We start from the raw sequence: 20,923 nt of genomic DNA, 5'->3' as shown, positions 1-20,923 counted from the left end.
TCTGCTCAATTTCTGAGAACACCTGCGCCAGCTCAGAGCTTTCAGAATCGCTTGGAGATAGTTTTCTCCTTATGAGTCCAAAAGCTCTGAGGCGGGCCGGGTAAATGACCATGGTGGGCTGTATCTGGCCTGCGGGCCATAGTTTGAGGACCCATGCTTTAAATGATGCCCTGGAAACCATGGTATACATTTTACTACCACCCCCTCTCTCTTATGATTTGAAGTTTCCTTGGTGGTGAAATCACAACCTACCTCTGTTCCAGCTGGACTCGCTCTTTATTTGTGGGATAGTTCTGTTTTGTTTACCCAAGGAGCCCCTCATATCCTAGGTGAATGGGTGACCAATTTGGTCTGACTTGTTTTTCCAATGTTAAGTTTTTTCTGGCTTCATTTCTCATCAGATTGCAATGTTTTCTTAGTTTGCACAAAAAGTTGAATGCATGTGTTTAATCTGCTTTTTCCCAGAATGCAGACATTCCTCCTTGAACGATACATTTTTGTGCACATGTTTATGACATGTAATGCATTCTTTTTAAAACGTGAACAGTTTTGTCTGTGTGTCTGTAAGTGAATAGCATCAGAAATTTTGGAAACATACATATATTTTTAGCACCAAATGGCATTCCAGCTCATGCTTAGTCTGGAGAAATATGAAATTGGCAAGTTTGTAAGATGCAAAATCAACAAACCGCTCACCCATCTATATAAATCTCCCTTAGAATGTAATGGTTCAGTTTGAGTATGAGCCCTAAAACCTGAGCTGCAAAGGACTGTATTCACCAAGACCTTCATTTTCCAGCTTAATCCACTTGGCTTCAACTTGGAGAGGTAATTATTGACTTAAATTATCTACAGAAAATGTCATGCTTTGGAAAATTCTGTCCTCACTGGAAGGCTTGAGAGCATTTGACTGGCACCAGAGCAGCTGAAAAGGGCAGAAAGAAAATATTTTTCCTTCCAGATTTTTTTAAAGGCTGCAATCTCATGCATGCTCACCTGGGGCCTCACCGAACACAGTGAGCCTTACTTCGAAGTAAGCATGCCTAGGATCGTGCCAAAAGGCTGTAAATGCACATACCTGGGAGTAAATCCTGTTGAACTTAATGAGGCTTACATTCCTGGGCTTCCTCTGAATAGTTTTGTTAGAAATGTCTGTGTAATGGTTTAAGTTGCCGTTTGGTTTAAGGTAGCCGTTTCCAATCTGCTGCCCTGCAGATGTGGCTTAAATGGTAAACAGCATCATCTTGGCATCCAGAGCGAGCCCACGTAAAACACTTAAACCTGTCTCCCTGCCGTCTCCCTGCCCGACCCCAGTCCTGCCATATGGGTGAAGAGATGCAGAAGAGCTCCCGCCTCCTTCCTCATCCATTCTGATTGGCTCGTAGCCCTCCTCCTGCAAGGCCAATCCCAAGCATGCACAGTCCCCATGGCAACCTGTAAACTCAATACAGATCAGCTGCCTTGCTTGGAGCTGTTTGTTCAGCTTCCGCTGGGCTGCTTTGTGCTCGACCTGGCCCCCCCTGCTCGCTCTGTCTCCACGCAGCCCAGGAGCCCCTTCCACCTCGGAGCAGCCAGGATGTTCAACAGGAGAACCAGCATGAGCGGCCGGGAATACAGCCCCGGAGTGCTCATCGGCAACTGGAACGAGGACGTGTACCTTGAAGAGGTAGTTAAAGCGCTTCTTCCTCCAGCCATCGCCCGGAGCCCATTTACTTCCTCCCTTGGTTAGGGGAGGCGTGTCTGCTTGTCCATCACATGCCTGTTTTCCTTACGAATGGGCATTATGAGTGGGAGGGTCAGGAATGCATTGGATCAGTCCATGCATCCTTGTCCCTGCATTCTTTTACTCTTGGTGGGGTGCCCCTCCCCCCCCCCCCCCCAGTCCTCCTGCAATATTTCAGGGGACTCTTCCGGAGCACCTGAACTGTGGCTACCATTTCGCGTAGGCTGCAGCTTGACTGTGTCAAGAAAGTGCCTCTGTGGGATCCACGGCTGGGAAGGGGAGGGCACCCCTGTGCCACAGGAGCCCCCCACCCCACCCCTTGAGGATCCTGCTGCAGAGGGTGCTTCTCCCACACCCGCCCTTTAAAAAAAGTGTAAAAATAGCCGATGGCACACGACTAAGTTGAAACCTGGCGTGGACACTTGTTGGCATGGGCACGGCACAGGTCCACTGCTAAGTATGTTTAATTCTTTTTCAAATGTGGCTGGAAAGCACCCTTAGAAAGGGAACCCTTAGGGTATTATAGAAACATAGAAACAAAGCAAGTTAGAAGGGGCCTCCCGGGCCATCTAGTCTGACCGCTGGTTCCAGCCACCTCTGCTCATGTAATCCAACATGTGGTTGTCCAATCTTTCCTTGAACACTGATGGGGCCTCAGCCACCTCCCCTGGAAGCCCGTTCCATACCCAAGGGGTCCTAACCATTAGGAAGTGCCCCCTTCATGCCCCCTGCATTACAGCAGTACATCTTTTGTCAGGGGGTCCTCTGCATTTTTGTCCCAACTATCATGGTGTCAGGTTTGGGATACAGCAATATACCAGGGTGTATTTATTAACCCTTATGACAAGCCATGGCTTGTTGGGGTAGCTTCTAAGCAAGCCGCCCCAGGGTAGCTTATAACCCCCCCCCCCAGAAAGAGTCCTGGATTGAGGAAACCCGCCAACCCCCCTGGCTTAATGTGTTGTGCAGACCCAGTCAACGGCCCATCTACAGGTCTGTCCCTCCCAGTTGGGATTTAAGTAGTAATTACATACAGGATGCATGTTAAATGCCAACTTGTTAACTTTAAAAAAGTATTTTGAAAATAGGAATGCCTGAAAGACTTTTTATATAGAAGAGAAAGAGGAGAACTTCTTATCCAGAGATCAAAAAAAATCAAAGAGCACCTGTACAAGAAGGTATCCCCTTATTATTATCTTTATAATAATAGCAACGAATAAATTGGGGCATTAGAGGAACTACCCATGGTGCTTCCGGGTGGGGAACCTGGTTTGGGATGGGGTCTAGCACCATGGATAGTGCCCATAGAGCTCAATGCAGAGGCTGCGGTAGAAGAGGAGCTCTCGTGCCAGGGGAGGCACCTGCCTCCCCAGGAAGGAGCAAGAGCCATGGCCAGAGCCTGGGTGGGAGGGAGAGAGAGCAAGGAAGAGGGGTAAAGGGGAAGGAATGAGCATGGCTAGAAGCTGCAGAAGGAGCGGAAGAAAGCTTCTCTAATGTTTTCCAATGCTAATATTATAACAATTTCCCATTTTGAAGGAAGCAAGGACTGGAGAGCTTCGTGAGCCCCACTGGAGGGGCACACAGGCCCCACAGTTCTGTAGGGGTTGTTTTGGGGACCTCTTAGCTCTTCTGACTAGCTGCAGCTTTCCGGGGTCTCTAGCAGCGGGTTTCTCCTGTTATCTGCTACCTGAGACCTTCCACTTGCAAAGGAGATGTTCTGACACTGAGCTATGGCTCCTTACTGGGATGAAACACTTGACTTACGTAAAGCCAGACTATTTGTCCGTCTAGCCCAGCAATGACTGCTCAGGCATGGATGGATGGGCTGGACCTGGGCATTTTTCTGGGGAAGCATCTGCTCATCCCTGAGCAATGACATTTCTCCAACAGGATGCTGTTTCTGCGAGCCTTGACGGAGGTTATGCCCAGAGACGGCTGCTACCTCCCACGTCAGTGCGGCCTTCTCCTTTAGAGCTTTTATTTTGAGCCTTACATTATCTTTCATGGTGCTGAACTGCATCCCAAAAATAGGTTCACCGCTATGGAGCACCAAGGATACTCTTAGAAATATCAAAATAAAATCTCCAATGGATGAAGAAGCCCACTGCAATGGCCACCAGTCTGCCTTGGTTGTTCCTGACAAAATGAGCTTGTTGGATGAGTGGACATTCAAGTATTTTGTCTGCAGTTAACTGTGGCTTGATTTAAAATGCATCTCCGAAAGGAAATGATTAAGCTGGACATTCAAAACATGCTATGATCCTTGCTTCCTCAGAGGTTGTGGGACTCCAAATCCCATCAGCCACAGCCAGCATGTGAGGGATGATGGGAGTCCAACAACATTTGGAAGGTGCCTAGGTGGAACAGGCGGCTTACAGGCCTTCCTCCTCTTAACACCAGGAGCAGCTGTCTGTTTCGAAAGACGGGTTTATTCACTTTGGTGACACGGTTATGTTGCTGAGCCCAGATAACAACAAATCGCCCATGGAGAATTACCCTGCTGTGTGTGGGAATCTGTCTCTGGCCGTCAATCCTGATGAAGCTTCGGTGCACAGATCTGCCAGGCTGCCGGTCCCTTGCGGAATGAGTGCATGCAAAACTGTGACCCCAGCGGGCCGGAACGTATTTCAGATTTTAAGGTGAAAATGTAATTGTGTTCTTGAACCGTGACTTTCCTTCTCTCTGCAATTTTGAGTGCCCTTCCCTCCCACCAATAAGTACTGCTTCCAGTATGACAAAACTGATCAGCTTAATTTCGAAAGGGCTGGAAGAAAGGGGAAACATGAAAGAGGGAGGGATGGGAAGAAGAGAAATGGAGAAAAGGAGGTAGCAAAAGAAAGAGGGAGGAGGATTCCTTCACATATTTTTGGTTCTTCGGGTGGCAGGGAGAGAGGCAGAGAGAAACAAAAGAAAGGAGGGATCGGCACACAGAGAGAGGGGACTTCCCTCACTGACCACAAACCTATGGAAAACCACACTCTTCCTCTTGAGATTGCTTCCAAACACCCCCCCCCGCCTCACTGAAAAGGTGAAATCGCTTGCTTCGCCATCTCCCCGCCTTTTACAATGTCCCCCCATCAGTTCAGATGTGGGAGAGTGCACGTGCCTGCAGTCCTGCAGGTTGCTCTCAGCTGCTCTCCTTGCCCCCTGCTGGCTTTTAATGCTCTCACTATCCCTCCCCCCCCGCCCCCACCGTTCTGCTGGGGTTGCCTACCTGCCCCTTACCCCCACGCCCTTCCTAAGCCTCTCCAGCTGAAAGAAGGATCCCTTTGTCTCGGGAGCTGAGCACACTGCAGAGAAAAGCATTGCTAACCCAGGATTCTCAGCTGCCTGGCTTAGCTTTGTTTGCTTGCTTGTTTTGCACAAATGTGGGTATTTTAATATTTGTTGCCCATGCAGGACTTGTTGAATAAAAACAGAGTACTAATGTTTTATTTAAATAAACCAAGCATATGCTGCTGCTGCTGCTGGTGACCATGGTGATAAATTATCCCCACCTTTCCTAAATGTACCTTTTTGATTGTAAGCTCCTTGGGGCAGCTAATATTGCAGTGTGCACTGTTGCTGCTATATGAGCAATAAATAAAATATCAACTTTTGTCTGTTTCTTAAAGTACTGAAGGAGAAGCCATGGGAGAACCTGTGAGGTTTGGGCAGAATTTTGGCCTTGGAACAGCAGGAGGGTTTCCAGAGCCAATGGTAATTAAAAATGTGCCGTTTCACCCTGATGATCGCAATTCCAGGTTACCACAAACCAATCCATTATGGCAAGAAGGAATGCTGGACAGCAACACTGCTTGTTTGCTTGCTTGCTTGCTTGTGTTGTCATCTTAGCCTTGGGAGCAAACAAAAATGCAAAAATCTGTATATCAGGAAAATGCTGCATACCATAATACACTACATGAAATATACATAGATTGGGGAAAATTGCAAGCCAGATGTGCATGCTGAAGAAAATGGTATGAAACGGAATGTGCATTTCTGTGCAGGATTAAAACAGAAAACAAGGCAAAACAAGGTTTTGCAGACTGATGGATTAATGAGATGGAGCGGGTTTAACTGAATACATGTGAAACTGATGTAGGGTGGGGAGGGGCTGGTAACTGGTTGTCAGGTGGTCTGCTCTGCAGGGTGGCGTTCCCCCCCCCCCCCAGCAAGCCACCCTGAGAAACCACAGGCTGTTCTTGGGTTTTGTGCCTATTGTTACCCATCATGGGTTGCTGTGTTGTCTGGCCCCAGGCACCTGATCCTGATGTGGATGCAGGGAAGCAGCAAGGGAGGGGAGGGGCAAGACGGGCAACCTCACCCGTGCCGCCTCTGGGGACAGTCCCTCCAAGGCATGTCGGCGGGGCTGCCACTGGTCTGCCACCACCTGAAAAAGGGGGAGCCCACAGGTATAGAATTTTTGGCATGTCTTTCAAATTTATTTATTTAGTTAAGCTTGCGTAAGTGCACAGGTGTCCATTTTTGTGGCCTAGATGGGAAGCCTCATCCTGACAGTGCCCCAAGGTGTGCCTGGTGTTGAAGTGCTCCATGCAAGCAGCCTTAGCTTCCTGAGAAATACCAAGGGCGGCTTCACACCCAACCACTCCTGCAAATGAGCAAACGGAAGGACGCGGCCTGCGATCCCCCGTCCGTGCAATGCCAGGGTTTGCTCTGCAGCAGGCTGGTTGGGTTTCTCTGTCTCTGCTCATCCACAGTGTTTCTGGCTGGATTTCCAAATAAATCTCTCCCGTGCCTCTTTTTTTCAGCTCTTTCTAGCGAGTGACCACAAAACATTTATAAATATGGCGAAGAAATCCAGCCACCAGTCTGTCTTCATGACAGATGAACTTTCCTACCTGGCCTCTTGGCAAGCTACCTTTCTGGATCCTCAGTACCGAATGGAATATGAAGGCTTCCCTGTTCCGGTAAGATCTTTATGTGCATCATGCCGTTTTGGCCATGTTTTCTTCCCCATAAGTTTGCTGTATCTGCTACATACAAGTTCTTATACTGTATGTAGGAATGGGGGAGAAATTCATTCAGTTCCCATTTCAATTAGTTCAGTCCTACAAACTGAAAAACCTTCAAAAATTTAGTTTCTCTGAATTTTGCTATCGAGTTCTCTGTTGTTGTTTTAAGGGTGTACAAAAATGTGCATATTAAGGGAAAGGCAAACAAAAATGTATGTATTATAGCAAGCAATGTTCACAATGCATTATATTAGGAAAGTGGCATACAAAAATGTATATATTACAGGAAATCCATACAGCAAGATGTATGTGTTTCCATGCAGACATGACAAAAAAAACCTCATGTGAGCCAAAGTTAAGATTGAGGAAATAAGAAACTGAGAGAAACTCAAGCTGACGCAAGCATGCTCCCCTGCGCTCCACCCTTCGTCTTACTCCCTTTCAAGTATTTCCCTCCATTCCATTCTTTTTTCCAGGCTAACACAAAAATCCTCATCATCCACAGCCATACGAATCAGGGGCTGGCAATTCCTCGCAACTTTTGGATATGGTAAGAGTTTACCCTACTGTTGCTATCTCTACACTATGAACCAAAATTTGCCGGGTACCATTTTTTAGCATATAAATACCTTATCCTAGGAATCCTGGGAACTGCAGGTTGAAGAGGGTGAAGCACTCTATCTGAGAGTAAAAGAAGAATTTGCTCACAGATTCCCTAGTTAAATTCTGGAATTCACTTCCACGAGATATAGTAATGGCCACCACTTTGGATGGCTTTAAGGAGGGACTGGACGAGTTCATGGAAGACGTGGCTGTGAGTGCATAGGATTCCTGATGGCCATGGTCTCTCCAGTAGCAGAAGGAGGATGCCCGGGAGTACCAGCTGCTGGGGACCATGAGCAAAAGGGTGCAAATGCACACATGCCCTGCTTGCAGGACTCCTGCAGGCAGCTGGCCGGTCACTGTGGGAACAGAATGCTGGATCAGGTGGATCCTTGGTCTCATCCAGCGTGGCCCTTATTTCACTCTTGCATTCTTCTCCCTGGCCCTTCCACTTGCAAACAGCAGTGTTTCCCAGGATACCCAGTTAAAAGCAAATGAGCTGCCAAATGTGTGTTCGGTCTCTTCGCGACCCCATGGACAACATTCCTCCAGGTCCTCCTGTCCTCGACCATCCCCTGGAGTACACCCAAGCCCATACTCACCTCTCCAGTGACCCTATCCAGCCATCTCAACCTCTGCCGTCCCCTTCTCCTTTTGCCTCCAATTAGTCCCAGCATCAGGGTCTTTTCCAGGGAGTCCTTCCTTCTCATTAGGTGGCTAATGTATTTGAGCTTCAGCTTTAGTACCTGACCTTCTAAGAGCAGTCAGGGTTGATGTCCTTTAGAACTGACTGATCTGATCTCTTTGCAGTCCAAGGGACTCTCAGGCATCTTCTCCAACACCACAATTCAAAGGCGTCAATTCTTTGGCGCTCAGTCTTCCTTATGGTCCCACTTTCACAGCCATATTTTGGAACTGGGAAAACCATAGCTTTGACTATACAAACTTTTGTCCGCAGGGTGATGTCTCTGCTTTTTAGTATGCTGTCTACATTGCCATAGCTTTCCTCCCAAGGAGCAAGTGTCTTTTAATTTCTTGGCTGCAGTCACTGTCTGCAGTGATCTTGGAGCCCAAAAAAATTAAAATCTGTCACTATCTCCATTTCTTCTCCATCTATTTGCCAGGAAGTGAGAGGACTGGATGCCATGATCTTAGTTTTCTTAATGTTGAGTTTCAAGCCAACTTTTGTACTCTCCTCAAATAGTGGGAGAAATTTTCAGTGCTGCACATTTTTCTGACCATTCTCATTCCATTTAAAAAATAACTGGTTTTTAAATGTTCAAAAGAGAGTAATATTTTGGAGAAATTTTCATAGGTGAACTACAAGGTTCTAACATGACTTATCAGATGGCCAACTGAGCATGTCCATCTATCCTGCCTTTCACTGTACAATCAATTGTACAACCATCTCTCTGTCTGCCTGAGTAATCAGTTTTTCAGTTCAGATGAAATGGGAAAATATGGTTCATTAGAGACTTTCTGGTTTAATTGCAGCTGGAGTGCAAGGAGGAGCAAAGGGATGCCAAGCACAGACAAAACATGCAGTTACCCACTAGCTCAGTTGCGCACGCACCATCACGGGAACCAACTTGCCATGTTTGTCCACACGCTGGGTGTACATGGAAGGTCTTGTGCAGCCATCCTGTGCCTTTCTCCTGTATGGGGAACAGAAGATGGGAGAGGATGGGTGATTTACAAGAAGATGACAGTGCTATCTGCATCCACCCATATAATTCCGGGAAGTCTTCTATGTATTTATTTACAAGCATGTACAATTTGCTTGCATATACACATTTCCAAATGTTGTACACAAACCATAAAATTAAAAACATATAAACCCAATGCAAATAATATGTTGGGCCGTATTAATTTAAATGCATTTATGGGAATGATAGCTTGTGCAACGGGGCTTATGTACTTCTAAAAATAACCCCAGAAATGCTGGTTTCTAGACCGGGGCAAGTCAGTGGAGCTCCTTTCTGCAAGCTCAGCTGACTTTGTCCCTGAAATGAGTCTTCCCATTCATTTGGGGTTATTTTTAGAAGCACGAACGCTCCGTTATGCAAGCCGTCACTCCCAGAAGCACACAGACACAAAGAGAGACCATTGGACAGGGAAGGCTCACAAGTAGATTTATCTTCACAATCTAAAAATAAAAAAAAAGTGTTGAGCAATGTTTAATCTTGGGAGAAGATTGATCCATGTAGTGGGCCAGGTACTACCACACTAAACCCCCTGCTCTGAAAAGTTCAGAACACTCCTCAAAACTATGGGATGCCACCAGGGGGAATGACAACAAGCACTGAACAATACTGTAGTGTGATAAAAACTTAATTTGGAACCACTCAGATCTAACATTACAAACAGTGCTCTGTGTGTGTGCGCCTGTGTGCATGTGCATGCATACTTGTGCCTCAAATACAATTCTATTTTAAGTTTACCATTCAGCTACCAATCGTCAAGTAATGTATAGAACATCCATGTGACTGTAAGGCTGAGGTTACAAAAATTTACAGCTGTCATTGTAGATTTGCTGCTGCTTTCCTTTACAGGACATACTTTGGAAAGGAATATGAAGTCAACTGTCACACCTACCTGGATTCCCATAAAGCCGAAGAAGACAAGAATCACTGGATCGTGGTCACCGGAAATGCAAGCAGTGAAGAGACCACCATGTTCGATCGACCCACGCCTCCCTCAGAGGAGACAAGGGCGCAGAACCAGGAACTCCGTGCAGAGACATGACTCCCGTTTTAGGCAGGAAATTTGTACAAGTTCTGTTCCATTAGTGTTCTTGTTACCATTTTCTGTTGTGCCCACTAGATGGTAGCATCTTTTTAAACAAAAGAGAGACATAAAGGTGATGAACAGTGTATTTCAGTTTCATGATTTTTAGAGTGGAACAAAATGTTATGCTAGAGATAAGTGATGCTTCCTAAGCATGCACTGGCCAGCTAGCATGAATAAGGAATGCCATTTACTGGGAGAAATGGCCGTGGAGGGGGTGCTGTCCCCCACACCTGCTCCCCAGTTTTTCCTCATAGCTGTTGGGGAACACCACTAGAAAAAATAAAAGAAAAATGTGAGTTGCACTTCAGCAGGGCAGAACCAGGGAATGCTGAAGAAACCACCTTGCCCTTCCCCCTGCGTATTCACTCATTTTCCACTTTAACACAACGCAGAAGGCAATCTTGCGTTTGCTTAAGGCAGACTTCTTTCCCAGACGTCCCCCATGTTCTGTGCACAGCAAAGGGTGATTTGCAGCTGGGCTGAGCTTAGGCAAAAGGTGGTAATCCGCTGGTGGAATTTCCTCTGGTTTCTGGATGCTGCAAGCTCGCTCCTGCTTCCCCAGGCCGTTACTGCACAGCTCCAGTTTGGATGGGCAGTGGCAGAATGTTATCACTGATCGTGGAGCAGGGCGGACAGTGGGGATTCCTTAGCTGAAGCCTTGTGCGATAGCTGGGCTGGCCTGGCAGACCAAATTTGGCCTGTGGGCAGCCTTCCGCACTGGCTACAGCATGGAGCATTACCTCCGACCCTCGGGGGGGGGGGATCTAAATTATCCTGTGGTCCATGGGACCCTCGCCAGGGACCATAGGATAACTCACAGGGCCAAGCAAGAACACAGAGAGCATTTGCTTTCCAGTGGTGTCAGCACAGTGTATTTTGTCTGCAGGCATTCTTGCTGCATGTTTGCATATCTGACTTATGTCAAGTCTCACCTGCCAGACACGGATGTCAGGGCAAAGCCGAGCAAAGCTGGACCACCCAGATCTGGGATGTACGAAGCAGAGCTGGCTGTCAGCAGAGCTGGCTGTCCACTGAGCTCCAGCTGAGAGTTTTCCTTAGTAGAGACTCTCCTTTTCTGAAGCAGCACTTTCTTTTTAGTAAAGATTAGCTCCCAGCTGAGGCAGCAACAGCTCTGAAAGTGTTGCCACAGGCACCGGGAAATGCAGAAGTTTACAAAAGTGGTGGGACAGCTCAGGGGAACCACATGTTTCTGGGTGGTCTGTGTGGCGGGGGAGCCAGCCGTTCCTTCTCCCTCCGCCAGCTTGTCCCCCTCTAGATACGCCCATCACCTCTGGCCAGCGTGGCCCATGGCCATGGCTCCTCTGCCCCGGTGGCCTGTAGGTCTTGCTTTGCCTGGATCCAGTGCTCAGGATGGAGAGGCCACCTCCCTCCCAGCTTCTCAGTCTCTCTCCTTATAGGTCTTTCACCTGGACTGGGTCACCACCCATTAAATAGAAGACCTGTTGAAATAAAGGACTGATAGCTTTTCAGATGGAACAATAAAGCAGGACGCCTGGCCTCCCTTGATTCCCTCAGGTCCTCCAACCTGTAGGAGTTCTTTCACAGTCTATGTCAGCTAAGCAATCTGGAGTCCTCCAGGTGGTTTGGCTATTATTTTCATCAGGCCCAACCGGCATGGCCAATGATTGGGGATTACAGGATTTGTAGTGCAAAATATCTGGTGAGCACTGCTTTGCCTACTCCTTGTTGTGCACCAAGTTTTACTCCCTTCACACATTCAAGGCAAGGTTCAAATTTGAGGATCATGTTTAGCCAGCCAATGGGGTACTGTGAGTCATTACCTGGGAAAATTGAAGCTGCCCAGCATGGTCTCCAAAGCAGAGTGTAAAAGAGATAGACTTAGATAAAACCAGTCTGCCTTCTAAGGTTCACTGTTGAGTGGGGTCCATGGAAAGAGGGCATGGTAAGGGAACAGCTGGTAAAGAAAGCAGTTTGGCAAAATTTAGATCCATGAAATTCCCTCTTGCTTCACTCTCCACGAGTGCAGAAGCCCAAGTTCCAGCTCCCCAGGAGTTTGGAGAGTTGAGATCGAATGTGCATACGAAGAAAAATCCAAGTCCCTGGGCCACCTCTGCTGCATCTGTGACAGTGCCATGGTACCTAACACGTTTGCAGGGGGCAGTTTTCTGACATGGGGGGGGAGGGCATATTTTTGCCAAATGTCCTTTCTGGACACAGGAGTGGCCCAATCCAGCAGTCCTCCTCAATCAAATTCCACCCTTGGGAGGCGAGGTCTCATCAGCCCCAGCTGCATGGGCTCGGGTTCTGGAAGAGGGCTGGGAGGGAGGTGGAGGCAATGGCAACAGGGGCTCCGGTGAGGAGAGGATGGAGTTCCCGGCACTCTGCATCCCAGCCAATGCTTGTCCAACTGGCTGTCAATCTGTAGGCAGAGCTGAATCAAGTGGGGAAATTCGGAGTGGGTCAATTCAGTTCAGCCAGGATTTTGGCCTGCAATCCTTCCTGGGATTGTGCCATGCGGGCTGCTTTATTCCAATGCATATCATGCATCGGAAGCTGGAAATGGGTGCCAGCAGAGCCTTTTCTCTGTTTAAGATGGAGACTCTCCCAAGCCGCTGTTTCCGTTTGCAGGCATGCCCAAAACACTCGCACAGCAGCTACGAACTCCAGGTAACTGGCCAGTCAGGGGTCGCAGCGGCCCATTTCCCTGCTGATCCCATCAGCGGGCAGGTTACCAATCCCACTCGGACTTGGTTGTTGGGAAAATCGTCAGGCCTGAGCTTCCCATGCAGTTCCGCTTGAGCTCGGAAGGTCAAAAACGGTTCCCAGTTTCCTTCAAATTAAGCTGGAGGATCCATGGAGCACTTCCTTCAAGGAGCAGGGACGGATGCAGGTGCTGGGGCTATGGCAGGTGCAGGAGTGTGTTGAGCTACCTGGAGAGCTGCATTTGCCTCTGTTAGCTGCCTTATTTGTTCCCACAGGGTGTGAAACGCTGCTGCAGTCGTGTCTGTTATCCCTTCCATTATTTTGCCATGGAATCCAAAAGAATAACCACCAAAGAAGGAATTAAATAAAAACATTTGAGATGGGTTCAAGCGGTCATACCAGATTCGGCTGACTCTGAGAGCTCCCCTCCCATGCCCCCACTGGACACCCGGAGCCTGGCTGAGCGCTTGGAGAGCAAGGCCTTGGGATCAGTGGCCCTTCTGCCATCTCAAAGTCTGGATCTCCATGTTCCCAGGCTCCCTCCTCCTCCTCCTCCTCCTCCTCTGCCTCAGGATTCAGATTGGCATGACCTGCAAGTGCAGGCCAAGAGCAACCGCTGCCCTCATTCCCAACACCCCGTCCTGGGGAGCTGGCATTTTTACACGTACACTTGGCAGCTTTACAGATGCAGCACCTCTTTGGCTCCCATGTCACCGCTGCGACCTCGGCCCAGGACAGAGCAGCTGAGAGCTAGGCCTCCTATCCTTCCATGCCTCCGCTGGGCCTTGGGTGGGTGAGGGCCGGGCCTGGCCCAGCTCCTGAGGCACCTCTTGGGGCGAGTGTGGAGTAGTCACAGGCCCAGGGTGAATCCTCTGGCACTCCTCCAGCTCAGATGAAAGCTGCGCCCCATGCGGGCAGCTCCAGGTCGTGGCAACTCCTTGGCCAGCTGGCCAGGGGAAAAACTTTCTCTTCTCTGGAGGAGAGGGCTGCACCCGGTGTGAGTGAATTGTTTTCCTTTTTGTTTGATGACTTCCGAGCAGGCTGGTGTAAAGCTGCAATCTGAAGAAACATTCTCTCTCAGTCTCTCCCTCTCCCTCTCCCTCTCTCTCTCACACACACACGTGCGCACACACACGCGCATAGGCATGTGCGCTCTCTCTCTCTCTCTCTCTCCACAGCCACCCACACACACACTCTTTCTGGAGTTGCCCACACAGAAAATTCAAACTCGAGCTGTGAGCAAAAGGCCTCTTGAAATCTTCCACTCTCTCTGTGGGCGGACGAGGTGAGGGCACAGCTGACAGCCACGCAGGTGTCACACTCCCGCTGCCAGCGGGGCCTGAATCTCACCCAGAGCCTCCCTGGTCCCCGAGCCCTGGAGCAGACACTGGATTCAGCAGACGACAACACAAGCACTGGGGAAGGGGGGATTTATTAAAAGGGTAAAAGATAGGGGTGGAGGGTACTAAAACAGCTAAAACACAAAGACAAAGAATACACAAGGAGGGGAAGGAAAGGGGGATTCAGAGAGCAGCACTAATACACTTCACAGGCGATCAAAGCCCCCCAGGACCCCATGCCTTATTGGCCACCTTGGGCGCAAAATATCAAAGCTCAGCCTAACCTAGCCTAGCCTGGTCCTACACACGAATACTGCACCAGCCATAGATACCAACGATACAGGGCGGCATGGCTTTCTTCGGCAAAGAGTCCGGCAGCAAGATCAGAGCCTCTCCTCAGTGGGGTACGCTGAGCCCCTTCAGGCTCTCATTCTTTGTTCCCCGCAGCCCAGGCTAGGGGGCTCATGGGGTGGCAGCATGTGATGGACCCCAGGTGAGGACCGTTTGCCCTTATCGCCCCAATCTCCTGTCTCGTCCTTGGGAGCGTGAATTCCCCTGTCCTTGGGGACAATGTGCAGCATCTCTCCCCCCGCATAGCCAGAGCCCATCCGGTCCTCCCGCGGCCTTGGGCACCAGTGTCTCACTGAGCGACCACCCGGGAACCGTCCGTTCACGCTTCCTCTCTGGGTAGAGCCTTTAGCCAGTTCATGTGATAGATGGGTGTGTAAGACAATCTCACTGCATTTCTCCAGGTGTAGGTGAGACAAGACTTGCTTCAGCACTTTCTCACAGGTGGGGATCACTCTTACAAAGCATTGTAACACCACCTCTCTTTTGCCATCAGGGTTTCTCAGCATTCGTGCGCCAGCCTGGCCCCAGTTCTGTATTCAGCACAATGCAGGAGTGAGGGACCCAGGTTGCCCCCTCCTCCAAGGAAGAGGTGGAGCTGGTGCGATGCCTAAGTATTTTTAGGGCCTTCTATAATTTGCTTTTGAACTTACTTTCCTATTCACTGCAAAGTGGTGGAGGAGGCTGTCTCTGCGTTTTCTTTCTATTACGCCTTTCTCCATTGCTCTTGTGCCTTCCAGGCCTCCTGCACTTCCAGATCTGGAAATGCCCTTCTGGAGAAATTGCCACAGGATGCCCGATGTGCACGAAGCCAAGGATGGAGAGGTGGCTGCTCAAGGCTCTCATGCACTCCAGGGAGGGTGAAAGCAAGAGACCCGAGCTCAGCATTCTCTTCATGACCAGACTGGAAAGCAAACTCTTTTCTCTCATACTGGACAGGAATGCTTGAAAAAGAGGTAGGGAAAATGCTCAACACAGTGTCAGCCAATCGCTCAAGCACGGAGATGGGCAGGACAGGATGTAAACGTGGGTCTCAGGGCGGTTTACAGTAGATTGCCAAGGCTGACGTTAACAAGAGTAAGGGAACGCAGAAGAACAAAGTACTCGGCCACAGATGGCCTTGGTGTGAATTGTGTCTCTCTCTGCCACAGTGTTCCTCATCTGTAAAATAGGAGCATCAATTGGTCACTTTCAACAAGCCACTTTTTCCAGTGTGATCCCTGATCTGTGGTAGCTCAGCAGGGGAATTTATGTATATCAGTGCATGGTTCACAAGTGACTCCCGTGCTCTTCCCACAAGCCACCATTTTGTGGTTCTTCTGGGTAGACGGCATTCTAGTCGCAAAAGTTCTTGCATCTAACACCAAGTCTGCCTGGAGGTTGGAGGGTTAAAACCTCTGGCCATCTGTGTTATTTTCCATGGGCCATAGGTGACTGAGGAATTTTGTCTCCAGGTGTCAGTGGAAGTGAAAGGCTCCAAGGCAGACTTTGCATAAACACACTGAGAGAAAGACACTGCCCGCCCGACAAAAGCCTGCTTTCTCCAGAAGGCAGTTACAAGGAGATGGGGACTGGCCATTGACGCTTTATACCGCATGTTCACAAACGTGCTCAGCCATTCCCTGCAAGCAATTATTTTTCCAAACAAAGCATTCATTCACTCGCTCACGCCCCCCGCCACACGTGCGCGCACACACGCACACACACTGCCTCCTCCCTTCCCCCAGGTTCAGCTCCAGTGGGCAAAGTTGATTTATGCTGAACGTTACAGCTCTTACACAACACTACTATAAGCTGTGTAGTTTTAAGAGCGACACATTCTATAAAGACATACATTCAACTGAAAGCTCTTGTTGTTCCTCACATGTGGGCAACAACACATGGGGTTTTTTGGGGGAGGGGGGCTTTTCTCTTTTTGCAGAAAAATAAGGTCGATTGTATAAATGGATCATTCTGAATGAGTGGGACAACTAAAAGGCACTTACCAAAGAAACACACATCTGTGCGCGCGCACATCTGTGTGCAGTTTTTGCCTAGGCACAGTTCTGAAATGATTTACGCCCAATTTTTCTTTTCATACACTGTGAAAACCACCAAAACTCAGAGGTGTGCATGAACCTCCACCAGGTTTGCTTTCTGCCTAATGCACCAGATGGCCCAGTGGGCCGGTGTGGAGGTCTTTGGCCATGAGAATTCTGTTTGGGAGTGTGCAGGAGCTCCAGGGCAGTCTGGCCCACTCCAAAGGGCACCTCTGCTCTTAGCAAACGCGGGAGTGTGGCTGTGCCGCTGAGAACTTGGCCTTTAGGGGGTCTCACCTCTGAAGAGTCAAAGGCCAAAGGGGCCCCATCTTACAGGTGAGTGCCTCATTTCCTGTTTGGCCTGCTTTGCAGTCCTTCCACTGGCGCAGCTTGGAAATTACAGACTGCCGCTCAGTCTTGCAATGCGCTTTCAAGTGGGACCTCAGCAAGCAGGAAGGGACTGCTCTGGAGCCAAAGACAGTGCTCAAAGGAGCAGAGGTGCCGATTCCAACTTGGCCAAGTTTGTGACAATGAACCGGCTGTGGTGCGATCAGCTCAGGCTCTTAGTTTGTTTTTGGTTTTGCCATAGCAATTTCACTCAGCTGCCCTTCTGGACTTTGCTAACCTGTTTCCTTCATTTGCGAAAAGGCATGCAAGAGGTTTTTACAGGTCAGATTGCAAGTTCTCACAATCCAGTATCCGCGTGAACACTTTTCAGCTGCTCATTGTCAGACTTTCTTCACCTATGCAGGCTGGCTGAGAGCAATCTCAACATTATTCCTCAAGATGAATTTGAAAATGAGCAATTAGCATATTAAAATTTAAGCAAAAGAAGGTCCCTTCCTCCCATCTAGCAAACTGCAAAAGTACCTCCAGCTCAGGAGGGAAAGGAAGAAAGGCACTTAATGAAACACATACCCTAGCACCAGGATATGAAATCGGTTTGATGTGGGGTTATTTTAACTCAGGGTGCTTCCTAATGAGGCTTATATCTCACCTTCATCCTATCTCCTTCAAGGAATTTACCAGAATCTAGATGTCATCATCTCCCACTCGTAAAGCTCCCGTATTTTCCCACTTCTGCTTCACCACGTTTATTAGCAGAGAACATCCATTAAGGAAAAATGAACTGATGGTGCTAGGAGCACTGGGTCTAGAAGTGCCCAGACACTGCCCATAATAAGCCGCAGTGCCTGGAATTCCAGTGCAACCAGCACTGTGGCTTGTTCCAAACCGGAAGCATACACTTTCATTCTCTGCCCCTGACTGGCAGTGCCTTGCAGGGTTTCAGCCACGACTGCTTCCTAGAGCTACTTGGCAATGCTTCGAATTGAGCCTGGGACCTTTTGTGTGCACAGCATTGGCGCCCCACCTGAGGAGCAATGAGTGCAATGGGGGAAATGCAGCAGGCTGCCTACCCAGCGTATCTCCCCCCCCCCCCCCGGCATTCCTGAGCCCACCCGGCACCAGGATTGGTGGGAAAGGCCTTGCCTGTGTTCAGCTGGGGGGAAGGGCAATCTTGCGCAGTGCTTGGGGTTTCTACAGAATGCACTGCAGCTGGCACCCCATGGAATTCCGGGGGTGCAGGAGTGGCAACCTTCTCCCCACTCACTCTCCACTATGGAGCAGCAAATAGTCGGACTTTGCCAGCTCAGAATCTGTCCTCTGCTCCAAAGAGGCAAGTGGGTAATTTGACAGTCAAGTCACAGGGCCACACAGCTGGTAGCAAAGGGCCCACTGAGGGCCAGCAAGAACTGTAAGTGGCCCACAGGCCACAGTCGAGCTGCCCCTTCTCTGGCTAGTAGTCTAATAACCGGCACAAGCCAAGCCAAGTTTGGTATATTTAGGTCAATTTAGTATATTTCAGCGGGAGACAAGCACACGTAGCTTTCTCCCACTGAAATCCGCGGAACTTTCAGTGCTCCGCTTTGGCTGGATCATATCTAATAACGGTAATCATAATGTGAGACATCGGAACATTGTAATGACGTTCATCAGGCGGGTGGGCAGGCAGAAGGAGGGAACAGACCCTAACCACCAATAACAGAGGGAACTGTCGGCCATCAAGAGCTGGCTGATGAAATCCAGTGTAGGTAAGCACGCAGTAAAGCAAGTTTGGAGGGATGCTAAATACACATCCACTCATTTCTAAATCAACCACTCGAGGAAAAAAAGGCGTTACTGTGCACTGCTTAGTGGAAACTTCTACTCAGAATGCAGCGGTGGTCAAAAAGAAAGAAGAAAAACAAAACATTAGAGCTGCGTTAGAAACCAGACTGGGAAGAATGGGGCACATTATAGCACTGCTAAACGGCTGCATAGGAAGTATTTGTTTAAAGACACACATTCAATTCTGGCTCGGCTCAGTCAAACCAAACAAAACAGATGTGTTAGTAAGAAATGAGAGAGGGGAAAGGCTGAAGAAGCAAATGCAGCCTTTTGTGAGCAGTAGCAGTTTTCGAGTGCTTTAGGAACCTTACTTTTGTAATCCTTGCATTGATCTTGTAAAGTAACTCCAAATTATTCTGAATTACTGATAGAGACATGACTTGTTCAGCACATTTTGCTGCCTGAGACAAAGCAGCAAACCGTGAAAAAGACAAAACACAGAAATTTCACAAACACCCTTCCTCATTTATGACAGTAAAAATACAACTAGAGCAAATTAAGAGGGCCATCCTGGGGCCAACATACCTCATTGGAAGGCCTCTGGAGCCTCCAGGGTCCCAGCACTGAGACGCCACGATGGCACAGCTGGGACTCCACTCCTGCTGCAGCTGGTGCCTGAAGGACCGTGCGGGCTGCTTCTGAAAATGCGAGTCAGAGGCAAGAAGGGGCCTGGCGTGGGGTCTGAGGCCACAGAAGGATGCCCGGTCCACCCCACCTCCTTCCTGTTGCTCCATCTAGGTGGCTGCAATGGCTGTCCAGGGGAAATGCGGCATGTGGGGGGCAGCAGTGGTGGAGCCTGGGTGGCAGTTGGGATGCCCCCAGAAGAGGTCAAGGTTGTAACCTGAATGATGGAGGGAGACGAGGGTTGCCCAAGGCATTTTGCTGCCTGACGCAGAGCAGCGAATGGGAGTAAGAGGGCAGCCACAAACGCCTTTTCCCTGAATTACTGATAGATGGGGCCTGCTGGGAGTCGCAGCAGTGCTTCTTCCTGTCTAAACACGCTGAGGGCTGCACCCTGTGTGAATGCAACCCGAAACACAAACAATGAATGTGTGTCCAGGGGACTTGGGTGGCCACCAATGCATTGCCAAAAAGAGGACAGGGAATGGCATTAACTGGCTACAGTGACTGAGACGCATGGGTGCACCTTTGGAATTATGGGAGTGTGATCAGAAATGCCGCACGAGGTCCCCTGCAGCCAGGTGGTCTGCATGTCTGGTGCTCAGTGGTCTGCACGGGGCAGCTCCAAGGCTCTTCCTATGGCGCTTCAGCTTTCAACTAGGTTTGGACAGGACGGCCCTTCATGGGGATGTCTTTAAATGGAGGCCTTTCCTCCGCAAAGTTGGGCACCTGGGGAGGGGGGCCTGCCTCAGAGGGAGGAGGGCTTCAATTGTGCCTCTCTCTTTCTGTGGCCCCAATCCTGACTAAGTCCGGCTCACCGGCACACCCTTATTGTAATGGAACCTAGCAGGATGCACACAAAAAGAAGGGGCCATTCCTTGCCCCCACCAAGTCCGTTGTGATTTCGCATGCATTGTCCAGCAGAAGGCTGACGACTGAGTTAATTCACTAGATGCATCCATGCTTTAGGGTTGCTCCTGGAGGAAAGTAGGACACGCTCAAATGGAGCAAAGCTCAGGGAGCCAAGGTTCCGTTTGGATGCCAGGAAGCATTTCCTGACAGTCAGGACCCCGAGGGTGTGGAATGGGCTTCCATGAGAGGTCGTTGAGGCCCCATCGGTGCGGGTGTTCAAGGATAGGCTGGACGTCCACATGGCGGGCATGTCGTGAGCGGAGCCGGCTGGAGCCAGGGGTCAGACTAGATGGCCCGGGAGACCCCTTCTGACTTGCTCTGTTTCTATGTTTCTATGTGTGCGCACTCTGGCAAGATTCCCAGAGCACATGCACACAACATGCTGACTGACGGGAATATTCCAATCTCTCTTTCAGTCACCAAATTACCATGCATGACTTCAGGGAAGTGGTGACTGTATCCATGGCCAAACTAGATCAGACATCTTTTCTTCCATCCACAAAAGTCTCCAAGCTACATGGGCTACAGCTACTTAAAATTATCTAAGCAGGTACCTCATGTGTACTTTTCTATTCCCTCTTCATGATTGTTGTAAGAAGCTGCAGGGAAACAGATAAAAATAATGATGATTCCAAGTAGCAATTAGAGTAGCGCCCATGTAGGAACTTCATCAAGAGGTAGCTCTAAGATGAGATGCTTCCATGTGTGGGGGAGTGGGGTGATCGTGACCAGGTAATTGCTTCCATCAGTGCTCCGGCT

General features: G+C 49.3%; 1 protein-coding gene across 2 annotated transcripts; it reads left to right on the top strand.

Annotated features, from left to right (window-relative positions):
• The first annotated feature begins 1,462 nt into the window (after window positions 1-1,462).
• CFAP161 (cilia and flagella associated protein 161) lies at window positions 1,463-10,154 on the top strand. 2 transcript variants are annotated; one of them, XM_044438930.1, is made up of 7 exons: window positions 1,463-1,666; window positions 2,812-2,901; window positions 4,124-4,362; window positions 5,338-5,422; window positions 6,475-6,633; window positions 7,155-7,228; window positions 9,834-10,154. In XM_044438930.1, the coding sequence occupies exons 1-7, from the start codon at window positions 1,577-1,579 to the stop codon at window positions 10,024-10,026; spliced, it is 930 nt and encodes a 309-aa protein (XP_044294865.1). In that variant the 5' UTR covers window positions 1,463-1,576; the 3' UTR covers window positions 10,027-10,154. The 2 variants fall into 2 exon arrangements, with proteins under 2 accessions (XP_044294865.1, XP_044294864.1); XM_044438929.1 differs by lacking the exon at window positions 9,834-10,154 and adding an exon at window positions 8,776-9,252.
• The last annotated feature ends 10,769 nt before the right edge of the window (window positions 10,155-20,923 follow it).

The sequence above is a fragment of the Varanus komodoensis genome, unplaced genomic scaffold, assembly GCF_004798865.1.
Source record: "Varanus komodoensis strain SLA01 unplaced genomic scaffold, ASM479886v1 scaffold33, whole genome shotgun sequence".
Lineage (NCBI taxonomy): Eukaryota > Metazoa > Chordata > Lepidosauria > Squamata > Varanidae > Varanus > Varanus komodoensis.
Note: the sequence above shows the minus strand (reverse complement) of the source record. Positions and strands in the feature narration are given on the sequence as shown.